Source organism: Echiichthys vipera (genome assembly GCF_963691815.1).
Source record: "Echiichthys vipera genome assembly, chromosome: 23".
Classification (NCBI taxonomy): domain Eukaryota; kingdom Metazoa; phylum Chordata; class Actinopteri; order Perciformes; family Trachinidae; genus Echiichthys; species Echiichthys vipera.
The window spans coordinates 13,028,598-13,053,990 of record NC_139848.1 but is presented as its reverse complement, the minus strand read 5'-3'; the positions used below and the strand labels follow the sequence as shown (position 1 = coordinate 13,053,990).

Genomic DNA, 25,393 nt, shown 5'->3' with positions numbered 1-25,393 from the left:
GCGAACACCGGGTAGATTCTTTTCACTTCTGCCTTTTTATTTCCACTAACTACGCAGTTGGATGATTGGACAATGGAATCCAACTGATGTCCAATTATGCCTCGTTTTTTCCCATGTGACCCCGCAGACTTGTCTCAGTTCTGAATCGGGCCTATTCCAGCATCCGTCTATGCACTGGAGACAAATACGGGGATAAAGAAGGTTGCCATAGAGATGTCAATCATAGGGTTGATGAACGGACCGGTGGATGGATAGGTAGACGGATGAGTGGATGAATGAATAATTCAAATATAGCATTAGGTTCGTCAGCCAAAAGCAAAAACAAAGCTGTAATGTAATGTGGAAATTAGGCACCCCACACACACACACACACACGCACACGCACACACATACACACAAACTCACACACACAGTCGCACAGACAACGCACTGTAAAGATCCAGGATGCCTGCATTACCTTGACAGTAGTGTACGCTGTTATAGAAAGACATTTTCCTCTTAGAAAGCACCCTAATGATTACAATCATTCTTTTTTTTGTTTGTTGATACAAATGTCTGAAAAGCTTTAGCTGTTTTCCCCAATTACAAAGAGATGGCAAATATTCAACCACACCGAACACACTTATATATCTCTCTCTCTTTCCCCCGCCCTCCCCCCCTCCCTAATCTAGTTTTATACAATTGCATAGAAGTTTAAAAACCAGCCTCTGTTAATAATAAAACAACCTCAGGACGTTTTAAGAAACTACTGAAATCTACACGGTATAATGTTTTTTCTTTTGTTTGTTTTGAACGCATCGTTGCTGGAACCGCAATCCTTCACAAAAATAGACGTTATATATTCTCTTTGTAAACTGTGTTTCCGATCCAGTTGTTTCGACTAGAAAAGCATGCAATAGGTTAGGGAGGGGAGGAGAGGGGAGGGAGGATGAAGGTCGAGGGGGGGGGGGGGGCGGGGGGGGGCGGGGGTTGGCGAGATCAGAAGGGCATGGCCTCGTGCTGTTCGGCGCTCTGCTCGTCTGTCATCACGCTGACAAGTGACTCCATGGCACGGCCCAGATCGTCGGCCATGTGGAACAAACTGCCAATGCTGGGACCTGGAGAGAGAGAGAGGGGGAGGAAATGCTTAGACGAAACACACTCGCTAAAAGCTGATTGTTGCCGTGGCGAGGTGGGCAGTTCGGACGCTTCACCACGCCACTGGAAACTGTTGTAAATTGACTTTGCATTGTCCGATCTGCCCCAGATTTCACATGCTGTGTAAGAGCCCGGGCCTGAGACACTGGGAACAGGAAGTGAGCCTTATGTGACAATGTACACGGTGTGGTCTGCATATGACATCCAGCTACAGGATGGTTAATGAGCCTGTGATCTCTGGCGCAACTTAGTGGACATTGCAAGTATTACAAAAAAATGAAAAGCATCATTTTCAGTCAGAAAATCAGGTCTTAAAGCAATTCTTACCTCTCTCGCGTTTTTACATTTTACTGTTGTAGTCTTAAAATGCTCCTAATAAGCACGTGGCACGCTAACATGAAAAAGAAATTTGAAAATATCCAGTTCTCATATACAGGTATTTCTGATAAAAGTCTGACCAATCATTTTATTCGGTCTGAATAAAATGATATTCCGAGCTCTGTTTCCCTTGCGCTGCTCATGCTGTGTTCAAGTACAATGGGAGGTCCAAAATTTCGGACCTCCAACTCGGCAAAGTGCACTGGAGTGCCTGTCAAAGTCACCTCCTACTAGTGAATTTGAGGTAAATCGACCTCTCCCAAATTCATTAGTAGGAGGTTCAACTTTGACAGGCACTCCAGTGCACTTAGCCGAGTTGGAGGTCTGAAATTTTGGACCTCCCGTTGCACTTGAACGCAGCATTTCTCTCAGCGTACGCGTCAGGGGGGTGTCAGAGGTGAGGCAGGGGGAAGATGGTGGGACTTTGGAGGGAATCACTGTGAGGCATGCAAGAAAGGTAAGAATTGCTTTAAGTCTTGGATGCAGTGTCCGATGGTGGCATAAATGCACGGCTGCGTCTCCCAGAATCCCAGAGGGCCCAATCAATGCTGCTTTTCAGCTTTAATTATAGATATTATTATAGTTTATGTGAATTCTGTTGTTGCTTTGCGTCCCTGGGTCTCTGTGTCACTCAAACATAATTATGGAGCCATTATGGAGACTCTACTATGTGAAGGTGGACAGGACCCACTGGGGCTGTCACTTTGTATTCCAACTTTGGGTTTCATTCACTCCACTCCACTCCATGACAGATATCATCCCAGTACATATTCTACATTTATATAATAATCCGCAGGAGTGAGCAGAACACTGATGGCTTACAGCTGGGTAGGCAAAAGAAATGGAATAATCATTTTTTTATCAAATTTAATTCAAATGATCTGATAGAAAACTAGATTTTTGCACCTCCTCTTGGCTGTTTTCAGGGTTTTAGAAAGTCTAGCCTGCGATGGGAGACTTTGGTAGCCTGGAAATCCAAACCCACATCTATCCGGATCAATAGACCTCGGGGTGGCACCAACGCACGCAGTTCAAAAAACCACTGCACGCAACTGGATAGCACTACAGCCGACTATAACCAATCAAACAACGAACAAGGTGACGCATCTAAGTTCAATAAGCCCCATTGGTTAAGCGACTAGCGGGGCTAACCAGTGAATTAATCTTTCACTGTATCCACTCGGCAAAACAGGAAATACAGCTTTCTTGCAAACTAAATATTTCTGTTCATTTTTTTAAGAAAAAGCTAAAGCACAAGTCGTTTAGAGTCGAGGCCAAAGCCGTTTCAAACAGCTGCTGTTCATCATCTGCAGCCATCTTTGTTTAGCATCACGGCTACGACGGCGCATCACTTCTGCTGACTGTGGCTAAAGGATCCCTGCACAGCACAGAAACTTCATTTCTGATCCATATTTAGTGCAGACAGACTTTATAAAACAGCTTAAACCAAAGTCTGTTTGTCGGATAATATGTTGCAGTGAGAGTATGAGTGGGTGCGAAATGACAACCTCAACTAGCGTGCAGATTTTTCTTCATACATCACGGTGTATTACGGTCTGCGCGGGCCTTTTTCAAAGATAGCCTGCTCCAACTACCACCACCACATTTGATTAGTGAGTTCCGATTGAAAAGCTCTCCATGAGGTTCCTGCAACGATTTATGCCTGCAGCCTCAGAATAAGAGCTCCACGGGGATATTTGGATCATAAAATGTCAAGTAAACGCCCCTCTTACATAGGTTCTGCTTCAAAAACACAATGGGACCAGCTTGGTTCCACATCTATGAATCACCACCCACATCTCCCTTTTTTCTAATGAACAAACACAATAAAGTGGAAAGTCTGTTTACGATACTACATCGCATCCCTTCGTGGGTCAAATTATAGCATAAAGGAAACATGCAGAAAATGGCACAGTAGTAAATAAACAAGCCATGTGTTAAAATTCACTGATCAATGAAGGCTGCACTGGAAGTAGCAGGACTAAATGCACCATTTTATAGTGTCTAAATTAAATACTTTCTTTTCCCACTCTAAATGAAACATTGTTAGAATCTAACATTTTGAGAAAAATACAAGTGTTGCGTCAAAAGTGACCGACAGAAAAATACAAAACTGTATTAATAACAAGCTGTTTTTTTAAATCACATTCAATCTTGGTTGCACATTCATGTGAACCCCACAAGTGACATGAACACATTACCTCGTCCCAAATCTACATGCATACGGAGAAGCATCAGTGCTACTCACGCCTGCTGTGCAGAACAGAGTGTCAGTGCGACAGACGACAGGAAAGGGAAAAGAAATTAAAGACAGGGAAAGAGAGGGAGGACGGACTGCATCAATGCACCGGGGAAGTTTCCACTCTGTTGTGTGTTTTGTTCACAGTTCACAGCCAAAAATTCAATCCTCTCATTATTACTTATTTAACACAAAGATTTATGTCATGAGTTCTGGCCCCTACCAGGACTCACAACATAAATCTTTGTGCTCTGGTAGGGGCCGAAAGTGGTACAAACACGGTACTTGCATGCAGTGGAAATACTCCTTAGAGGTGGTGGGGGGGAGAGAGAGAGAAAGTTGAGCCACTAACCTCTCATGGGTGTCCCCTTCTCCCTGCTGGCTCATGGAGAAAAAGAGGAAAGGAAGAAAGGAAGCAAGAGAGAAAAAATAAATCAGCCTTGAGTTGGTAACAGAGAGAAAGAAAGATAAGTACTCAAGTAAAACTCAACTGAACTTCTCTCTCATGCGACAGATACAGTCTCTTTTTAATCTATTCAGCTGCTCTGCCACAGCTCTGCCATGGTCGCATCTCACCTGAGCCTCACCTGAGCCTCACCTGAGCTTCACTTGAGTCCCACCTGAGCCTCACTTGTGTCTCACCTGAGCCTCACCTGAACCTTACCTGTGTCTCACCTGTGTCTCACTTGAGTCTCACCTAAGTCTCACCTGTGTCTCACCTGAGTCTCACCTGAGTCTCACCTGTGTCTCACCTGAGTCTCACCTGAGTCTCACCTGAGTCTCACCTAAGTCTCACCTGTGTCTCACCTGAGTCTCACCTGAGTCTCACCTGTGTCTCACTTGAGTCTCACCTGAGTCTCACCTGAGTCTCACCTGTGTCTCACCTGAGTCTCACTTGTGTCTCACCTGAGTCTCACCTGAGCCTCACTTGAGTCTCACCTAAGTCTCACCTGTGTCTCACCTGAGTCTCACCTGAGCCTCACTTGAGTCTCACCTGACCCTCACCTGAGTCTCACTTGTGTCTCACCTGAGCCTCACCTGAGCCTCACCTGAGCCTCACCTGAGCCTCACTTGAGTCTCACCTGAACCTCACTTGAGTTTCACCTGAACCTCACCTGAGTCTCACTTGAGCCTCACTTAAGTCTCACCTGAGCCTCACCTGAGCTTCACCTGAGCTTCACCTGAGCCTCACCTGAGCCTCACCTGAGCTTCACCTGAACCTCACCTGTATCTCACCTGAGCCTCACTTGTGTCTCACCTGAGCCTCACTTGTGTCTCACCTGAGCCTCACCTGTGTCTCACCTGAGTCTCACTTGAGTCTCACCTGAGCCTCACCTGAGTCTCACCTGAGCCTCACTTGTGTCTCACTTGTGCCTCACCTGAGCCTCACCTGTGTCTCACCTGTGTCTCACTTGAGTCTCACCTAAGTCTCACCTGTGTCTCACCTGAGTCTCACCTGAGTCTCACCTGTGTCTCACCTGAGTTTCACTTGAGTCTCACCTGTGTCTCACCTAAGTCTCACCTGTGTCTCACTTGAGTCTCACCTAAGTCTCACCTGTGTCTCACCTGAGTCTCACCTGAGTCTCACCTGTGTCTCACCTGTGTCTCACCTGTGTCTCACTTGAGTCTCACCTAAGTCTCACCTGTGTCTCACCTGAGTCTCACCTGAGTCTCACCTGTGTCTCACCTGAGTCTCACCTGAGTCTCACCTGAGTCTCACCTAAGTCTCACCTGTGTCTCACCTGAGTCTCACCTGAGTCTCACCTGTGTCTCACTTGAGTCTCACCTGAGTCTCACCTGAGTCTCACCTGAGTCTCACCTGTGTCTCACCTGAGTCTCACTTGTGTCTCACCTGAGTCTCACCTGAGCCTCACTTGAGTCTCACCTAAGTCTCACCTGTGTCTCACCTGAGTCTCACCTGAGCCTCACTTGAGTCTCACCTGACCCTCACCTGAGTCTCACTTGTGTCTCACCTGAGCCTCACCTGAGCCTCACCTGAGCCTCACCTGAGCCTCACCTGAGCCTCACTTGAGTCTCACCTGAACCTCACTTGAGTTTCACCTGAACCTCACCTGAGTCTCACTTGAGCCTCACTTAAGTCTCACCTGAGCCTCACCTGAGCTTCACCTGAGCTTCACCTGAGCCTCACCTGAGCCTCACCTGAGCTTCACCTGAACCTCACCTGTATCTCACCTGAGCCTCACTTGTGTCTCACCTGAGCCTCACTTGTGTCTCACCTGAGCCTCACCTGTGTCTCACCTGAGTCTCACTTGAGTCTCACCTGAGCCTCACCTGAGTCTCACCTGAGCCTCACTTGTGTCTCACTTGTGCCTCACCTGAGCCTCACCTGCGTCTCATCTGAGTAAGATAAAACGCTGAATAATTACATCTATTTAAATTTTGCAATGTGTTTGGAGCATCGAGTGCGGCGGTGGGAGCCAGAGCCGTCGAGAGCGCCATACTGTGCTCCGGTTTTTGTCTCATGGACTCTCCCTTCACTTTTGCTCAGAAGCTGGGAGGCAAAACACAGGAACACCGAGGAGCTGCAGTGCTTATTCACGGGCAAATTGTCACCTACACTATACATTTACTGACCATTTCATCGTCAGTCATTGTCTGCCCTGCATTCTGAAATTTGCGGACCAGTTGGACGATGCAGCCACTGGTACAGCTGAAGCCAGTTCATATGAATATTTGAAGTTACAGATTTCCGATTGCAAGGGAACGCAGCATTTCTGTTAGTGCCTAGTTCAGCCGACAGACCAACGGCTGTCAGCAACGTCACCAACATGGCGGCATATTTACATCTAGCCCGGGAATGTCGCCACAGACACAGGTTTTGGAATACTCAGCAAAAAAGGCAATAAGTGCTTTCATTAGTGATCAATAACAATTGTTTTAAATCTCTATTTATAGATATTTACTTAAAAGGCAATTAAATTGATGAAAATCTTACAGAGTACAACTTAAAGCTGTAAAAAAGTTCAGTGAAAATAGTACGCACATCCAAAAAAAAAAAGAAAATCAGAGCTACGGTACCATAGCTAAAAATAGCATTATAATAACCTAACATATAACATAACATAACCGATACAGTGTATTTTCCTGAAGAACAACGCTGTTCCAAGAGTGGCGAGCTACAGACAGAGCGGAGGCTAATGTTACTAGCTAAAGTTACTGTGTTGCCAGGCTGCAGCACTCTTCACCAATTTCCAAAAACAGTTGTTTCTATTGGTCACTTCCACAGAAATACACGGGGAAATGGAGGTCATATAATACGTAAATGTCCCTTTAAAGTTCTAATCTGTAACATTTGAGACACTGGTTTCTAGCAGCCTTGTTGGCGGTAAGATTTTTTTAGAGCTCTCCATTTTGTCACGTTCACGGTCGCTGTGTGTGTTGACTATTTGCCCTTCCTCGCTTCGATTTAGTGTTTTGTTTCTTTTTTTTCGGACTGGAAGTTGAACGGTCTTTCTCTCTCTGTCGATCCTCCACTGAGAGTCTGAGGCGGTCAGAGACATTAGAGCGAGTCTGTATCATGCCGTGTTCAGGCATTATATAAATATCCAGCAGGAGTCATGCATGCTCTTTTGTAATCTTTTTTCTTTGCTCTTTTGTAAACTTTACTGACACAAATTCACCTCTCTTTTTCCGGTCCGTCCCCTATATGTTACCCTCTTAAATCATACACACAGACGTTCCTATTACACTTCTGCCTTTACTACAAGTCTGACTCAGCCGATGGAAGTTCCCCATTCCCGACTACAATGAAACGCAGCATTAGCTTCAGTGACGAGCTCCACCTGGGCAGACCAACCGCTGCTGACGGACGTTAAAAGTGTCACTAATAGGGCGCTGCATTATGCAATCTTGCGTGGGAATGTCGCCACAGACACTCAAATGTATTTTTGGGAAAAGCAGCAAATACCAGCGCTTCCATTCGTGGGTCATATGATCAATCACATTTGTTTTAACTCACTCTTTGACAGATAGTAACTTGACTAGTTGAAATTCTTACTGATTATAACTTTAAGGAAAGCTTCACAGAAGAAAAAGCAATTGAAACTATTCATCTGATTTCATAAAGAAAAGAGTGGCTAATTGTATGCAAAACATGCTGGTGTTGGTGGGTGTTCCATACCCTGACTATGAGGAAAAGAATTATTGAGCTGTTCCATCACTTCCTCCAGTCCAGATGCATCTTGGGAAGGGCTGGACAGCTCATCGTCACCTAAAACAGGAAGGAGATCAAGTTTCCCATTAGTCACAAATTAAAAAGACTTAGATTTACTTCTCTGAGACTTACCCAAATCCTAACCACTACTTGGCTAACCCCAACAGTAACCTTGACCACTGACCGGAAAATCTGCTTCTTCCCATTACACAAGGCCTTTATCCCTGATAGGAAAATCCCTCGCCAATTATTGTGTCCCCGGAGGTAGTCTAAGTCAGGAACACGCACATCTGTTTATACATCATTGTAGTCTGATGTAGAACAACGTCCAACAGCATGATCTTTACAAGCTGTGGATACACATCTCTATTTATATCCTCTTTGCTTTTAAGAGGCTGGATGCAATATAAAGGGTGTGCGTCTGTGTATGTGTGTGTGTGTGTGTGTGTGTGTGTTCTCACCCATTGTATCAGTAGTCTGGCTGGCAGCCACACGGAGCAGAGGGAGGGAGGAGTCGGAGCGCTGAGAGGAGGTGGAGGGAGAGGACAGTGCTGTGCCGTTCACCTTGGAATCCGTCTGAAACACACACACACACACACACACACACACACAGACACACAGACACACACACACACACAGACACGTTAGAGAAACAACAAACTGGCACCCACGCCACACAGATTGATCAGAGGAGCCAAAAGGGAAGGGAAGTGTCACTGGTGGTAATGTCATCTCAACTTGGAGATTTTTTTTTTAAATGAATTGATTATTTATCTAGTTATTATTCCAGGACACTAGCCATGTCCTCCGCTGCTGGTCACAACAGCATATGACAGTTCACTGCCTTGCTCAAGGGCACGTTGAACAGCCCTGCAAAGTTGTCACGAACGGGGAAATGAGCTATAGAGATCAAAACCAAACTGTAAACATGTTTACTTCTGCTATAAAGTTGGGCATTTTAGCCTCGGGCTCCATGGGGATTGACTCACTTATGCAGCCAGACACAAGAGGTCATTTCACAAACTGCAGTTTTTGGCACTTCAGCGTCGGCTTCATTCATCAGCTCGAGAGGTTACTGCTCGTTTACAACGAAGGGAACCAGCGCGCAAACCACACGCATATTCATTTTTATAGGCAGAGAGTACGCAGCAAATGTAAAAGGCTGCCACCGTATGTGTTCCCTTTTGGTGTGTACCTGCTCAAGCAGCTGTCTCAGCCGGTGCAGTTGGGACTCCAGCTGTTTGTTGTGGTCCTCCAGTATCTGCATGCGGGCCTCCAGACGCCCTTTGTGCTGCCGAAGCAGTTTGGCCTCGGCGATGAGCTCGGCGTCGCGTGCGCTCTGCGGCGACACCGGGAGCATCTCTGGGGGCGACGGCAGCGGGGACAGGCCCTTCCTGTCGTGGGCCTTCTTTAGACGGTCATACTCGGACTGCAGCTTCCTGCGGAGAAGAATTAGTGCACTGCTGAAAGCTCTGATATACACGGGGAGAATCAAAACACCCACTGCTTAGGAAAGAAGGTGAACTTTTGTTTTATTGATTATGGAGGGGATGCTGCATCACTGCAGCAACGTAGTGGGAGATATGAATAAAAGAATAACAGAAAATATCTATCAGTCGTTCTTCGTGCATGGGGCAGTCACTTCTTCTTCTTCTTCTAAAATCTCCCCCCCCCCAAGTTTCAAGAAAATCCCCTCAGAATGAACAAAGGGAGGGCTGAAAGGAGGAAAACCATGTCTACTAAAAACATTAATGTTCTGTCGTTATTGATTTCTATTTAAGGACATTTTTTTTTTAGGACTGATTAAATCCGAGGCGGAGAGGACAGTGGTACCTGGCTGCCCTGACAAAGGCAATTTTTATGGGGGGTTTATGTAACTAAATGAGAGCACATTTTAGACCCTGTTTATATGAAGCAATAGCTCGCGACAGGCAGCGGTATGTTGGGATTATATCACAGCTGGAGCGTAAGTACAGAGGTACGCTCCTTTTTTAAGAACAGGGTCCGATGTTCCCTGCTCTGTAATTTTTTCCACAATCAGTGCCGAATTCCCCGGCAAATAGACCCTAATCCTACCCCCTCACTCTCACCGTAACCCCTCACCCTAACAAAATACTGAATTGAAAACGCGAAGGCAGGGGCTTATGGGGAAAAAAGGAACATAGGGATGACCCCATCACAGCTAAGGGACATTGTTCAGCCCCACGCAAACCCCCTTAGCTGTGATATAAGCCCAACATATCACGGCCGGAATTGAGTCATTGCTTGTATAAAACGTTTATCAAGTATGGCAATATTAACGTGATCCATTTTAAACCATTTCTTTGAACAAAAACACAAAGAAAATGGCTCCTAGCCCGCAGATGTTATAGACCTTCTCAAAGATGTAAACATAAACAATTCTAAATGTGTCCTTGTTTATATCCTGTTGCAGTGAATGTGAACGACATCAGCTGACAGGAACAAGGACCAAGGCTGTTGCCAAGCAATTGGATTCCATTAAAAAGGTCAATAGTACGCATTATCTTGATTTAGCCTGTTGAGGCAGGTGGCTTAACGTAGAGCAGCAGCTTTTTAACGGTAGCTTGCAGAGATTGTGGGGTTTGTCAAATTGAATAAATAACGCACATTTAAACACTAAACTGCTTTGCTAGCTTAATCTTGTTAGAACTACGATATCTGCTGGAAAAAATAACATTTTTCCGTGGACAGATTTAGCGACTACGTGTAGTGGTTAGCACTGTCGCTTCACAGCGAGAAGGTTCCTGGTTCGAATCCCGGCTGGGGCCTTTCTGTGTGGAGTTTGCATGTTCTCCCCGTGTCTGCGTGGGTTTTCTCCGGGTTCTCCGGTTTCCTCCCACAATCCAAAAAGACATGCAGGTGTAAATTTGAATGATTTATTGCCAATGACCTCTGGCAGCCCACCTGCAGCACCTTCACAGCCCATCAGGGGGCCACGGACCACACTTTGGGCATCACTGCACTTAAAGATGAAAGGGAAAGCAGAAGACGCCTTCCCAAAGCTACAGTGTGTAATTCTTGAAAAAAAAGAAATACTGCAATATTCTTTTTACAAATGAAAAGGCATAAAATATGCAATCAAACTCACCCTTAAGTATTTGTACACTCAAGAGTTTTGCTGCTACAGTTTACACTGATGGTTATGATTACAGCAAAGTAGTATTTTTTTTTACGTATTATCATTTCAGGCTGTAAAACAAAAAAAGCGACTATAATAAAGGGTATCATGACTCTCTATATAGGCACTGTAACCCAAACCTACAATGCCCTCAGACACAGCTTGGAAAAGGGCTTGCGTGCTGAATGATTGGGCTCAGGATTTTGTCATTCAATACCATAGATGGAACCAAGGTAGCCTAATATTGTCGTTTGATACAACTTTCTACTACAAATGAATCAAATGTCTGTCCTAAGGCATCTATTGGTTTCTGACTCTGGGAAAGTGGTAAGGCGATACCGTTCTCTAAAACTACTGCACTATAAGTCATTGGCATTCTAGCATTTGGTATTGTTTAATATTTATCATAGATATATATGAAGTTATTCCATTTGGATGCAAATTAAGGTTAGTGCTGGGCATCTTGTTTGTGGGTTTATTGAGTTTTGGTTCAGGTGAGGGGCCTACGAGTGATTAACAGGCACCACGTGAATCCGCGGAGAAAGAGCTCCAGCTAAGTTCAGATAAAATGACCTTTACTTTCCAGGAGGACGGCTCCGGTAAAGATGCAGCCAACAGGAGATAATAGTAGAGACACGGGTCTGTTCACCGACCTGTTCTCCTGCTCCAGGTCATTGAGGACCCGCTCCAGCTCTCCCTTCTCCTCCGTCTCCATGGAGATGAGGATCTGGGCAGGGCTGCGGGGCTGGCTGAGAGGAGAGCCTTGGTTCAGAGACTGGCAGTAGTGCTGGATCAACATGTGCTCGTCATCACTGCAAATGCACACACACACGCACACACACACACACATATAACAAACATACCCACCAGTGAAGGGCAGACATATACAGACATGCACACAGTCAAAGAAACGACACACACGGGAAAATGGAGAGAAAAAAATAAATCCCCATGTGACTGAAAGAGCTGCAGAATAGGACTGCACCACAGAAGAAGAATCTAAAACCCAGTGGGGACAGAGAGAGGGAGAGAGAGCTGCCGTACGACGCGTGTGTCCTGAACTGTGTCTGCAACACTGGGTGTTTGAAGGGATTCAATTGTCCGCACGACCCCGCGGCGTTTGGGAGGATTTTTATTAGGCCAGGTATTTAGAGGCTGCTGCGTTCACTGCAGCGCTCACAGCTCAGCCAATCTTCCACTCTGAATACCAAAGAAGCTGCAGATATGTGATGTTTCGAACACGACGAATCCCCTTCAAGACGACTGCCGACTTAAAAGTAAAACTCATTACGGGAGCGGGACGCGGCTCTCTCAGCTCCGGCTTATAATAGCCTCGAGATGCTTTCTCCCATCAACACTTTTCGCTTCATCAACCGGAGCTGCATTGGAAAGTTATGTTGATGTGGAGCCGTTCTTTTACTCTGCGCTTTTAATTACGGGCTCACCCCTGCGTTTCAGATTCCACTTTCATTTATTAAACCTGATAAACTTCAAGCATTGTTGTCCTTGAAGGGACATTTGACTTTAATGGAAGATGTACTTTATATAACATACTATAACACAAGGACATTTTTGACATCTTAAAATCTCCAGAGACTTTTTGACGTATGCTTTTATGTATTTTAAATATAGGAAGGTGTGATATTAAATAGCTGCAGTAGCCCAATAAATCACTCCATTACTTAGTACTTACAAATAATCGGCTATAGCTTATGGCTACTACAAGTTATTAGAGCTCAGGATGTCTATACTATATGAAAACATTACCCAAGGTACTGGCTGGAACTATTGAAGTGTCATTTAACGTTTTAATTTCATGTGCAAAGGTCTTAAGGATTGATAGAGACATCTCAATAGAGTCAATATGGCAGAACCCAAATATAACAGTGACCAAAAAGGTTATTAATTGGAAAAAGTGGAAGGACAATGGAGTAACTAGGCCTTTTCACATATATTCTAATAATAATTGCAATTGTTTTAAAAACTTCAATGAGTTAATCACTGATTATAATATCTAAAGCGAGTGCTTGGGACTATATTATCTTACGGCACTCGATTGTAAAAGGACAATTTGCGTAGGCACGTTTGAAAAAGTTCTTTAAAGTCACAACCCGCCAAATTAAAAAGCAGTTAAATGATGGTGTTCAACTCTGAATGGTAGCATTAGTGATCAATTTGACGTTTGAGAGAAAGGAGCTCTCCTGGAACGATGTATAGAAAATGCATGTTCCTGTTGGACTCCTGCACCTTACTACAAGCCTGACTCAGAAGATGGAATTTCCCGATTTCCAATTAGTATGGGTGTCAAAGTGATCCAGTAAAGGGCCGTGTGGCTGCCGGTTTTCATTCCAACCAATCAAGAACACACCTGACTCGACTTACTCAATCACCTGAACTGTCTTCACACAGTTGATTTGTTGGACCAGGTGTGTTTTTGCTTGGTTGGAATGAAAACCTGAAGCCACACGGCCCTTTACTGGATCAGTTTGACACCCATGGATTAGTGGGTCATGTGATCAATCACCCTCGTTTTGATGGGTAATAACTTAGCAGACATTAACTCGAAGGAAATCTTACGGGTTATATCTTTAAGTAGGCCTAGACGTTCTTTGTGATTTGAATGATTGAAAATCGGCCAGTTTGTAGAACCTTCTGTTCCTCTCTCTGTAACATTTAAAATGTCCCGCTCAAAATAATCACGGTCTTTTGTGCCACTGTAGATACAACCGTTTTGGGAATCAGAGAAAGCAAATTCATAGTTATAGTGATTATTTAAACAAACTGCAAACATATATGCTCACACGAATATTGTACGTTTACATAATCACTACTACTTTGATTGACTGGGATGTTGGTATTTTATGTGATTTACTTTTATATCCCAATGATAACCACCCGGAGAAAGTCTAAACATGTGACGATGTAAAGACAAATAAAGGGTGTGTCCTAAATATTGAGAGCAGGTGAACATAATCACAAGCAGCCAATGGAAAACAACAGACAGTCAGTTCACACACAGCGAGCCAATCGGTGAGGCTTTAGGAAACAAAGCAAACAAACAAAAAGCGGTTCTCACATGCTCTCATTGGGTGAGATACTGTCATTCAGATAAGAGCCATTACGATTCTCCATTTCTGCTAACCTGCGGAGGGGGGAAGAAACAGAGCAGTCAGTCTCAAAATCAAAAGGGTCCAACAAGAAGATTCTAGAGGGAACGTCCACCTCGACACAGAATTACGCAGAGGACACGCAAACCCTCGGATAAACTGAAAGGATGTTCATGTGTCCTGTGATAGGCCATTACTTAATACCAACTCTATGGGAGGTGGTTTTCACAGGAGGAATGGGAGAATATGTTTTCTGGAGGGAGAAACTTTTGCACACACAAATTAAGTGTGTGTGTGTGTGTGTGTGTGTGTGTGTGTGTGTGTGTCCACACTGTGTGTAGCTCCCTGATTGTTGCACTTAAGTTTATAGTGTTTACAACTTATGTGCTATAACAATGCAAATGTGCGCCGCACAGTTTTATAATTCTCAGTATTTTTCTCCGCAGCATATTCACGGTTTTGTGGGAACGCAATGGTTCGGGAAGGATTCTACGCATAGTTCTATAAATGAGGCCCCAGGTGTTCGGACTGTGTGCTCACAAAGTAAAAACATTTTGGGGCTTCATCAGCACAAAAATGGGAAAAAAAAGGTGCTTGGCAGTGAGCAGTTTAAGCAGACGGACTGTGACAGACTGGCATCTGCCCGACCAGTGTCCCTGTACTCAGAAGCTGCTGCACGCTACGGAAACTAGAGATAACCTTGTGGTTTGGGGGGGATGGGGACTCACTCGAGGCTTGATTAAGTTACTTCTACGCTTTACCACCTTTCTTTAATCTGCTGGTGGTATCTGGAAGTCACCAGATCTAGACGCGACAAAGGCTAAGCGCACAGGGCCGGAGGGGGGAGTGTGTCTCAGCCTGTGTATTTGTCACCATGTGCTAGTGTGTATTTATATTTGTATGTGTGTGTGTGGGTGTATTAGCCCAAGGCAACAAAGCGTGGTGTCAAACACTTTCTGCCGGGACCATAAGCTCGGCCTGTGGCTCCGACCTCACATTGACTCCACACAGGGATGCCAACAGCGCCTGACTGAGTGACTCACGACTGCGCGATCGACTCATAGTTTGATTGATTTCACTGCTTCTTGTCCCCCCTTTCTGGGAGCAGTTAGGATCAGTGCAAACTGCGGGAACACTGGTACGTTTCGGTGAATAAGCTCCAGTTGTGTGGCACCGCGACAATACCAATGCTCTCCTCCAAATCCAGTATCGATGAGGTTTTTCAAGCGCACATGCTGGACACAGGACGGCACAAGCAACATCTCATAAGCATATACTGGACTGTCACTGAAGGACGCTTATTCACCGAAAGGTCTACGCATCACTTCATCGTGTGAAGAGATTCAGCCTCGACTGTACGCAGAGGGATACCTTGACATTTTTGTTCAGCATCGTACTTTTGAATCATCTTCATTGTTACCTCACGGAATAATCTTTGTAGCACATCCAGGTGCGAAAAAGTTAGATGTAAAGTTTGTGGAAAAACCCTGCGTACTGAATTTTGCATAAAATGTTAAAAGCCAGATGGTAAATAGATGGTCAGGTATAGTTTGTCAAGGTATCCCATTTACCATCTCTTAAAAAAAACAAAGAAATCAGCAAATCGTGCACAAACAACTTTCAAAACAATGACATATACAGCCAAACATATTTGCTGTGTCGATCTTGAATATAGCGTTTTAGCCGTTAAAGGTACCGGAAACTCAAAATTGGTAAACTGTGACATCACTAATGTTGTCTTGCGTGGACCATAGACCTGTCATCGGTTGTTGTTAAAGGGATACTCTACCCATTTTTATTTTGGTCCGTGTCAGTGTGGGTATTTTGTTGCGAATCTCTGATGCTGTTCCACGGAGGACTACAGCCACTGAGGGCGCACTCACACTGTCCAACGTGCCCAAGCACGTTTCAAGGCTAAAGTCCAGTTAATTTGACCAGTGTGAGTTCAAACGGGGGGGACAAGTACCTTAAAGCACGGGGCACGGTTCAGACGGACAGTGTGAGTGCGCCCTGAGACACTGTTAGTCGGAACACGATGCCAACATTGCCGTGACAGAATTAAAATCATCAAAATGTCTCTTTAATCGCTCCTTATTTGTACTTGTAGCTTATCTACACTTTTATTTACTAGTTCAGATCATAGACTGTGTATAAAGATGAACGGCTTGACGGCTCCCCCAAAAGGGAAGCCAAAACATCCCCACCGCCCCCTCCGTGTTACATGGGACATCAAATAAATCCAAAAAAGGTCATTTTAGGTAGTTATTATCATGCTTTATTCTAATAAATTAGTTTTGTATCATTTATTTGATGCTAAAATGGACTGACACATTGTGATTGACAGCTGTGATTGACTCTGTGCTTGGTCGGGCGTGTGCATGGGTGGGACTTCGATACTGCCCGAACAGAACGGCGCAGACTCAAGAAGGGGGCGTCCAGATCAAGGATATTTTGTCTTCACTTTCGTACAGTGGGAGGAAGCGGAGATGCGTCGTCCATCTTTATATACAGTCTGTGTTTGTGCTGCTGTTGAACTGTGTTGCATTATATAGAGAGGTGTTTCTGTTGGTAAGCCTACACCTTTAGGGAAATAGATCCAACAAAAAGTGAATCTTTAAGAAGGGAGCATTTATTGCATGACTACTCGACTGCACAATAGCTGTGACTGTGGTTCAGCGTGAGATGTCTCTAATGTTTTCACTGTGGTGTGGGGCTTTGTGGTCATCGCATTATTTAAAGTAAATAAAGTCAGAATGAACCATCGGGATTTACTAATGTAACATTTTTGTTGGTTCAAATTCTTTGAGAAGTACATCACGCATATATGTACCTTATTGTACATATGGAAGAAACACATTTGGGAGTTAAGTTTCTGGTACCTTTAACTAATCTTCAGTGAAATATAGAAGATATATGACATAATTTGAAAAAAACAAACAAACAGAATCTTTGGGCTGACTGTATATGACATATGCCTGAAAGGTAGGTTCACATATTCAGTGTTAGCATTTGAAAAGTTTACTCAGACAAAATGACTGAAATAGACTCACTGGGTTGCGAACAATTGCTCTAAGTCACAGGAACATGCTTGAGTGAGTGTGGAAGCTTTCACAAGATGAGAGTATTCTGACTTGTTCTGGGGTAAAAACCAATATAGAAACAGCCGTAGCTCTTTAGTGATCATCTTTTAGATCTATTAGTTGGTCCGCACAACTGCGTCAGCAAGGAATTAGGGCAAGCGATCCCCCCGTGAGTTGACGGCTGCGTGAACACAGTTGGGCGATGACAGACACCCTGAAGCGGGAAGTGTGCTGTGCTGTGCTTTAGCGTTTTCAAATTCATCATTCAAAATCATATCAATCAAAATGTTTCTGGCGTCTGGGAGAGCTCTCTAGGGGAGCCGCCGTGTGCGTAACGCTCGTAGGGGCTCAAGGATAGCAGCAGGGAATGCAAAAGTGGAGCGTGAGCAAGGTTACTTCGCCGCGTCCTGTTCGCAACACTGTGAGTCTACGCTGCTAAGGAGCTGCTGCTGAATGCAGATAGTGTGCTACCGGTTGGCGTAGTGCTCGATCCGGGTGTGTGTGTCGTCATGTGAGAGCTGAGGGGACGATCCGGGCCTGCGGCAGAGAGAGGGGAACAGACAGAAAAAAAAGAGAGATTCGTGAATCCGACCAGAAGGAACTCATTAATCCCAATGCACAGGCCGCATGAATCAACAGGAAAGCTATGAGGGGAGTGACAGTACGACGCACAGATGCGTGGCGGCGTGAAATGCACTGTACATAAGCTTCCGACTTGTATGCTGCACCACCGGCCTGGAATACATTCGCCTTCACTTCAGAAGACGAGTCAGATCTGGTATCTCACACCACGAGTCTCTGAGGAATCTAACAACCTCTCCTGCAGTGTTTTAGTCCTTGAGAAATTAGGGTTTGACTCTCTACAATCCTGAAAACTTCCCTTTCAAAGGGCACCTTCAATGTGGTCAAACAGAGAAAGACTCCAGCAGGGGCAGCGGCGTGGTGATCTATCCTTTAACAAGCAGCAGAGGTGGAAATTATAGAAATAATGTAAAGTCCTGGTTTCACCTCCTGCAGCAACAATTAACCATTTTGTATCCAACTGGATGCTGACAGAACGAAGATAATGATTATCTATACCCTCTGTATAAGGCCCCACAGCAATTATTTTCAGTATAAATCAGTAAATGAAAGTAAAAAGTCATAGATGCGAGTGAAACATAATATAAGCAGCAGCATACTAATATTCAATAGTGACATACAACTCAGAATGGATATATGACACTAAAACAAGTTGCATACCATCAGCTACTTTTTAGTCTGAATGTCGCTGCTTTCTTGGCTCGAACAGGCGACAGTTCAACAAGTGAGATTTCACAAATAATTCAAATAAGGTAATTTATCAAGTCATAATTTAGGATTTTTTTTTCTGGACTGGTTAGTTCTCGTTTAAAGACAGAAACCAGAGGAGTTACTCATCCAGAATCACAGACCTGCGGGGTGAGGTGGGGTTCAAGCAGCAGTGAGCAACTGTGAAACGTAAATCCACCATAGCAACAAACGAAATGGCACATCACAATGTGTGTGAAATGGGTTGAGTGTGTGTGTGTGTGTGTGTATGTGTGTGTGTGTGTGTGAGACTGAGAGAAACAGAAAATGTAATAATGTTTGTGTGTGTCTGATGGAGCAAGATAAAACACTGAGATTGAATGTGTGTGTGTGTGTTTGTGTGTGTCTGATTGAGCAAGATAAAACACTGAGATTGAATGTAGAGATTGAATGTGTGTGTGTGTGTGTGTGTGTGTGTGTGTGTGTGTGTGCGTGCGCGTGCATATGCCAGCCAGGTACTCACGCATGGTCTACGGGCCAGAAGTTGATCAGAGTGACAGGACTGAAAGACAAAAAAACGTGAGGTGATGACACAGGAAATGGGAGGACACTGCGCAGCAAGGCATGATGGGGAGCTGTAGTATGGCGGGCGGCGGCAGGGGGGGGAGGAGCGTGAGACCAGAGCGACACAAACGAGAGTGAAAATATCGTAAAATACGATTTATACATATTCATTTCAGACATAATAAAACGCTCACATGTCACGTATCAAACCTTAATGAGAGTGTTTTCCTTTAAAGAAGCAAGTCAAGAACATCCAACACACACACAATATAAAGGGTGTGTGCGTGTGTGTGTATGTGTGTGTGTGTGTTGTTGCGTCGTAGAGGGACAAACACTTCTCAGTTACACATTCATTTGAAATATGTCATTGTGTGCATGTATATTCTGTGTGTTTGTGTGAACACTCATATTTAGTCATTAATCACTTACAGACCATAAGTGCCTCCAACTGTAAAGCCTTTAAAATATTGTGCATCTTATGAACATTATGTTTCTTTTCCCTTCATTTACATTACACAGTCAATGTGCACACCCCCCCTTAAGCACTGAGCGCTCAGCCTTGATGAAAAACAGTGAGACATTCATCGTTCTTTAAGAGCCAATGCTTCAATTATTATTGACTGTGTATCTTTAGCCAATAGTGGCATTAAAGGTTATCTGGATTTCCATAATCATCAGTATTCAGCCCGTGTTTAAAGGTAATTTAGAAACAATGGCTCATAGATTGTCCACCAGAGAGCACTGACATAGCCAGGAACCATTTCAAAGGAGGTTTCAGGGGAGATGGACTTATTCAACGGCAGGATTAAAACAAAAAAGATTGGAAGCGTTTGACTTTCCTTGTTTAGCATCTTTAGGGCCTCTGTGACTGCAATTTTATGGCTCCAATTTACATTTTTTTACTTCTCTGCTCTTACGTTATCAGCATGCTTCTGAAGATGCTCATCTTCTCACGGTGATGCTTCAAAAGTGTGCTTACGGTAAACTCCCATATTCATCCGTAGCATTCAGGGTCCGTTTACAGGTAGCAGTAGCTGTCCTCAGTCTCGGCCCCTGTTGTGCCGTTTTTCATTGCTGCTTTGTTTGTCATCTGATGTCACAAAGTTGTTTTTTTTTTCAGGGGGGCAAAAAAGTATTTTTTGTTTGGGTCCTTGCATAATTACTAGCTGTGACCGAGACGCTGGTATTGTTAATACATTAAGTACCGTATTTTCCGCACCAGCCTAAAAACCTTCAAATGTCTCAAAAGCAGACAGTGCGCCTTATAATCCGGTGCGCCTTATATATGGACCAATATTGAGCCACAACAGGTCTAGCAACTACGGTAAGCAGCCAGCGACTCTATTTTCCCCCGTAGAAGAAGTAACGCGCGGTGCATGTTGAGATATACGACTGCGCGAAGCGTGCCGTTTCATTTCCATGTGTTTGTTTGTGTAAAGAGCCCAAAATGGCTCCTGTTAAGAGACACGCTTACGACGCAGAGTTTACACTCAAGGCCATTAGTCACGCAGTAGAACACGGGAATAGAGCAGCAGCCAGAGAGTTGAACATGAACCAATCAATGGTGCCGAAGTGGAGGAAGCAACAAGACGACCTCCCCTGACTGTTTTGTTGACATTCCCTTTAGCACAGTTCCATCTAATGGATGCAGAACGTAACCCCAGCCTCGACTGTAGCGTCTGTTTTATGCGCCTTATAATGCGGTGCGCCTTATATATGAAAAAAGTTTCAAAATAAGATATTCATTGAAGGTGCGCCTTATAATACGGTGCGCCTTATAGTGCGGAAAATACGGTAAATAAATCATAGTGTGATCTAGACCTACTCTATGTCGAAAGTGTCTTTGAATTAATAAAGATTTAGCATTATAGATAAAAATAAAACGATTTGAACTGAATAGATCACAATAAAGGCCGTGACAGTTCAAAAATGGGTGTTTTTTCGAGTAAGGGGCCAGAAATAAGGAAGGGACATTTGACACGGATAAACAAACGGAGCTTAAACAATTTTCAGGATTCTTAAACCTTTTCCAGGGTAAAATTCAAGCACTTTCAACCATTTCTTAGGTCCATTTTCAAGCTTTTTGCAGCACCTTAGGGCTGTGATAAATTACATATTTCTAAGACCACGTATTAAAAATGATTATTTCACCTTTTTTTATCCCATTAAAAGAGATGACATTGTGCTATAAATGACTAAATTGTGTTTTGTCACACCAGAGGGATTCGAAATTTAAATCAAATTCTTAAATCTATTCTGTAGCTATTGGTTGTGACAGAAATGCAATACAGAAACAATTTCAAGTGCTTTATCTGAAATCCAAGCACTTCTCAAACCTTGAAAACACATTCAAATTCAAGCATTTTCAAGGGTTTCAAGCACCTGTGCGAATCCTGAATTTTGAATAAACTACTGCACAAATACTGTCACAGCTCAATCGGTTATCAAGCGGTGGCTGCACTGTATGTATGCACAGGTGTCAGCGTGTGCTTGTGCGTGGGCTGAAATGAAATGTCTCCGCTCAATCAGAGATCTGCGAGTGCCTGAGTGTGTGTGTGTCGTCTAATTCGGGTGTTTCCGAGTTTGCAAGAAAACCTCGTTTCTGCCTAGTGACGTGTGAGTGAGAGACTCACGTTTCCATGTTGTCTCCCTCCAGGATGGTCTGGACAGGCAGGTAGCCCATGCGTGGGTGTTTGGCAAAGTAGCGCTTAGTCCTGAACTTGTTCTTCAGCACCTTGGCAAAGTCCCTGACATCCTCCCCTGATGTAGTCTGCAGAGGGACAGGGCACAAAGGTGGCTTTGTTCACTCCATGGGAGTATGGCAAACACACACACACGCGCGCACAGGCACACACCTTGTAGAACAGCTTGCTTATTTATTCCAAGCCCTTGTGCCTTTGTATACAGTATAACCATATAGTGAGTGAAGTTAATGCCCTCGTTGTCAGGTCTGAGTGTGTCATATAAGATGGAGGAAACAGGTTTAGGACTCTCAGCCAAGGCTCCAGTGCTCCAGGTTTACTGCCACACCGCAGGAGAGACAGTGTGAATGTAAAAGGTTTGTTAAAAAGTTATTTCGCGCCCTCTTAAAAGTGTCCACCGGGGCCCTGCTGTAAAACTCAGAGGGTTTTCTATGATGTTCAGTATTGTGTCATTTTATCTGGGACATTATATTCGCTTCCTGGTGCAGTAGCTTGGTCTCTACCAACTCATGACTCATGAGGGAGACATCCGTCCACTAAAGGCTCCTCTATGTTCAACAGCAGGTCGCTAACAACACCTTTCACGTTAGTTGTTAATGCATTGTCATAAGATCACTATGAAAATGTAGGAAATTTGCGCATTAGCTTGCTTTGAGTAAGTTGATTTTATGTCTTTACACTCAATAGGAAAGCTAAAGCTAGCTAGCTAGCCGATTAGCTTGGACTAGCATAAAGACTGGAAACTGGAAACAGCTAGACAAGCTTGCTTCCTCTAAATTAGACTAATTAACCTATTGAAAAAAAACAGTGATGTAAAATAAACTAGTCGTGCTAAGCTTACTCATATTTAGCATACGGACATGTATGTATCTTATCTTATTCTTGGGGGAAAAAGTGGATACGTTTCCCAAAATGTAAAACTATTAGTGTAATATATAAAAACACGGATTAGTGTAGCTTTAATGAATAGGGTTGTCAAGTGTCTGTTAATGTTACTGTCTACATTTTCTAACATTTCGTAGACCAAATTATGGCAAAGGCATATGTAGGAAATATGCGCGTAAGCTTGCTTTGAGTAAGTTTGTTTTAAGTCTTTTCTAACATTTTCTAACATTTCATAGACCAAATTATGGAAGGTAATGTGTGTGGCGTTGGATTTAATCTCACTCGTGTTTGTTGGAATTTTGAATCCTGGATTTTACTCAGGGTTGATAGCTTTCCTGAATGAAGGAAGCAATATAAAGAGATCCCTGATCTCCAAATAAAAGGCTTGTTGGAAGTGCAGAAGCTGAAATACAGTGTACTCTGGTAGGCAGAGCATCCACAGCGCCCACTCAAGATTAATTAACTGTGGCTAATTCACCATTTTCAATTTTTATATTAGAACCCAGGAATTAGGGCTGTACTGAATGGCACTTTATTTTACACTCAAAAGCTTCTATTGAGGTGACTAAAGTGCCACATCAGATTCAATGATATAGTCTTTTATTAAAATAGTGTTAAAGCCGATATAGACTTTTTGATATTGTGGTTATGTACGTGAAATGTATGGTGAAAATGTTGTTTTTGAAAGGCTAAACACCAACAAATATGGATTGCGGGAGAACATTTTGTTAGATAAAAACACATTTTTCATTCGTTCGCGGGGGGGCTGGAGCCGATCCCAGCTGACATCGGGCGTGAGGCGGGGTACACCCTGGACAGGACGCCAGTCTATCGCAGGGCACATAGAGACGTACAGAGACAGACAACCACTCACACCTATGGGATATTTAGAGTCATCAATGAACTTAACACCTGCACGTCTTTGGATTGTGGGAGGAAACCGGAGTACCCGGAAAAAACCCACGCAGACACGGGGAAAACATGCAAACTACACACAAAAGGGCCCAATCGGAATGCGAACCTGGAACCTTCTCGCTGTGAGGCGACAGTGCTAACCACTACACCACCGTGTAGCCCTAGATTAAAAACACGATGCACAGTTTGGACATTATTACATCTATCTCTCTTAAAATACATGTTGACTTGCGGACACAACGCTCGGGAGTTCCTGGAAATGATTGGATCACATGAGTTGTAACCAAGCCTAATTTGCCACCAATGGAATCTAATTCTACAAATAATCTTTCATCTGCAACTGTGCAGAAATACCGGGTTTAAGCAGAATGAATCACAAAAGTAATTTAGAACAAATTGCAAAGTTATGAATAAAACTTTGAAGCTTTAAGGGATTTGAAACATATTCATACCGGAGTGCAATATTCCACCATGGGGTACTGCATCTTGTGTCCCTTGGCGATGCGACCGGAGAAGAAGCAGCTTTGGCAAATGTCATAGTTGAAATGTTTCAGACTCCGATATCTGGGGGGGACAAAGAGAGAAGGGAGGAGGGGAGGGGAAGGAACAACATGAAGAAAACAAAAATGAGAGAGAGACAAGAGGCATGGGAGTGAAAGAGAAGAGAGAGAGAGAGAGAGAGAGAGCAGAGGAAAGATGAGACGGTAGAGGAGCAGGACTAGAGGAAGAAAGGGAGAGAATCAATAAAAGAGGGGGAATTTATGGCTCTGTTTTCTCCAGGGTAAGAGCAGTTAAAATTCTTCCAGCCCTAAATGAGATATTTATTCTCTGGCCCTGGGACTCTTAATTAAAATGGATCAGTGCTCTTTTGACGCGGAGGAAGCCCCACCGACAATAGAGCAGACACACCTTCCTTTACGGGTCCCAACATCTAAGCTGGACAAAAAGCCTCGTGGGCTTCACCGCTATTTTACGGGTTGAGGTGAAAATTATGACTGCAGTTCTGTCAGTATAATCATATAATCAATCATTTATATGTACAAGAGGGCTGCTTTATTGCTCTGTTGCTGCGGCTAAATTAGATTAAGGAGACAAGTGGGTGGGGACAGAGCGATCTAATGTGTCAAATGTGTGAAGCTCATTTGTTTACACTGAAAAAATAACCCCAACAACCTCCAAGAAAACTACAAAATTGGTGAAAACATCCAAGTCAGAAGTTCGTAAGAAGAAGTGCTTCTTGCATACAGAGCTAACTCCCCGGTAACCTCAGTTTGGAAATTATTTATGCGGCTTATTTGAACAGATACTGAGGCTTCTTGTTTTTAAGGAGCTGGTGATAAAACATGTCACTGGGAGTCGTGAAAAGAGTAGTAGCTTTGTGGAGCCGACCAGGGAGCCAGTTAGCCCTCTCTCTTTTTCATTTGTCCCTGTGTGTGTGTGTGTGTGTGTGTGTGTGTGTGTGTGTGTGTGTGTGTGTGTGTGTGTGTGTGTGTGTGTGTGTGTGTGTGTGTGTGTGTGTGTGTGTGTGTGTCCGTGCAACACGAGAAAAGAAATATGAAAACCCCACTTCTCTTCTTCCCCTGTTTAAATAAAGAGGAACACTACAGGGACGAGAACGCCCGCTCTTCTTTTAAAGTGACACTCTTCTGCATTATCTCCATAATAAAACCAATGTCTTCTCCCTCTGACACTTATTGGAAAAACACACCATGGTGAGGTGGAGATATCTAAAAGGACATACTGCATATAGCCAACGGGCTGCTGATATATGCTAAAGACTACACATTCATATACAGAAACATAT

At 43.9% G+C, this 25,393-nt stretch overlaps 1 protein-coding gene across 8 annotated transcripts in view; it reads right to left on the bottom strand.

Moving 5' to 3' along the window:
- Positions 1-966: 966 nt before the first annotated feature.
- Positions 967-25,393, bottom strand: part of dmd (dystrophin) — a 350,545-nt gene continuing 326,118 nt past the window's right edge. For 3 of the 8 annotated variants that reach the window (XM_083937922.1, XM_083937923.1, XM_083937928.1), the window contains 10 exons: positions 24,042-24,153; positions 21,721-21,857; positions 19,047-19,085; positions 17,726-17,791; positions 14,144-14,209; positions 11,721-11,879; positions 9,124-9,367; positions 8,390-8,504; positions 7,896-7,985; positions 967-1,097 (listed from right to left, as the gene is read on the bottom strand). In XM_083937922.1, coding sequence (XP_083794048.1) covers positions 979-1,097; positions 7,896-7,985; positions 8,390-8,504; positions 9,124-9,367; positions 11,721-11,879; positions 14,144-14,209; positions 17,726-17,791; positions 19,047-19,085; positions 21,721-21,857; positions 24,042-24,153 — 1,147 coding nt within the window. In that variant the 3' untranslated portion in view covers positions 967-978. Of the gene's footprint in view, positions 1,098-4,106; positions 4,133-7,895; positions 7,986-8,389; positions 8,505-9,123; positions 9,368-11,720; positions 11,880-14,143; positions 14,210-17,725; positions 17,792-19,046; positions 19,086-21,720; positions 21,858-24,041; positions 24,154-25,393 lie in introns of all 8 variants that reach the window. The other 5 variants (XM_083937926.1, XM_083937929.1, XM_083937924.1 and 2 more) reach the window with 5 other exon arrangements.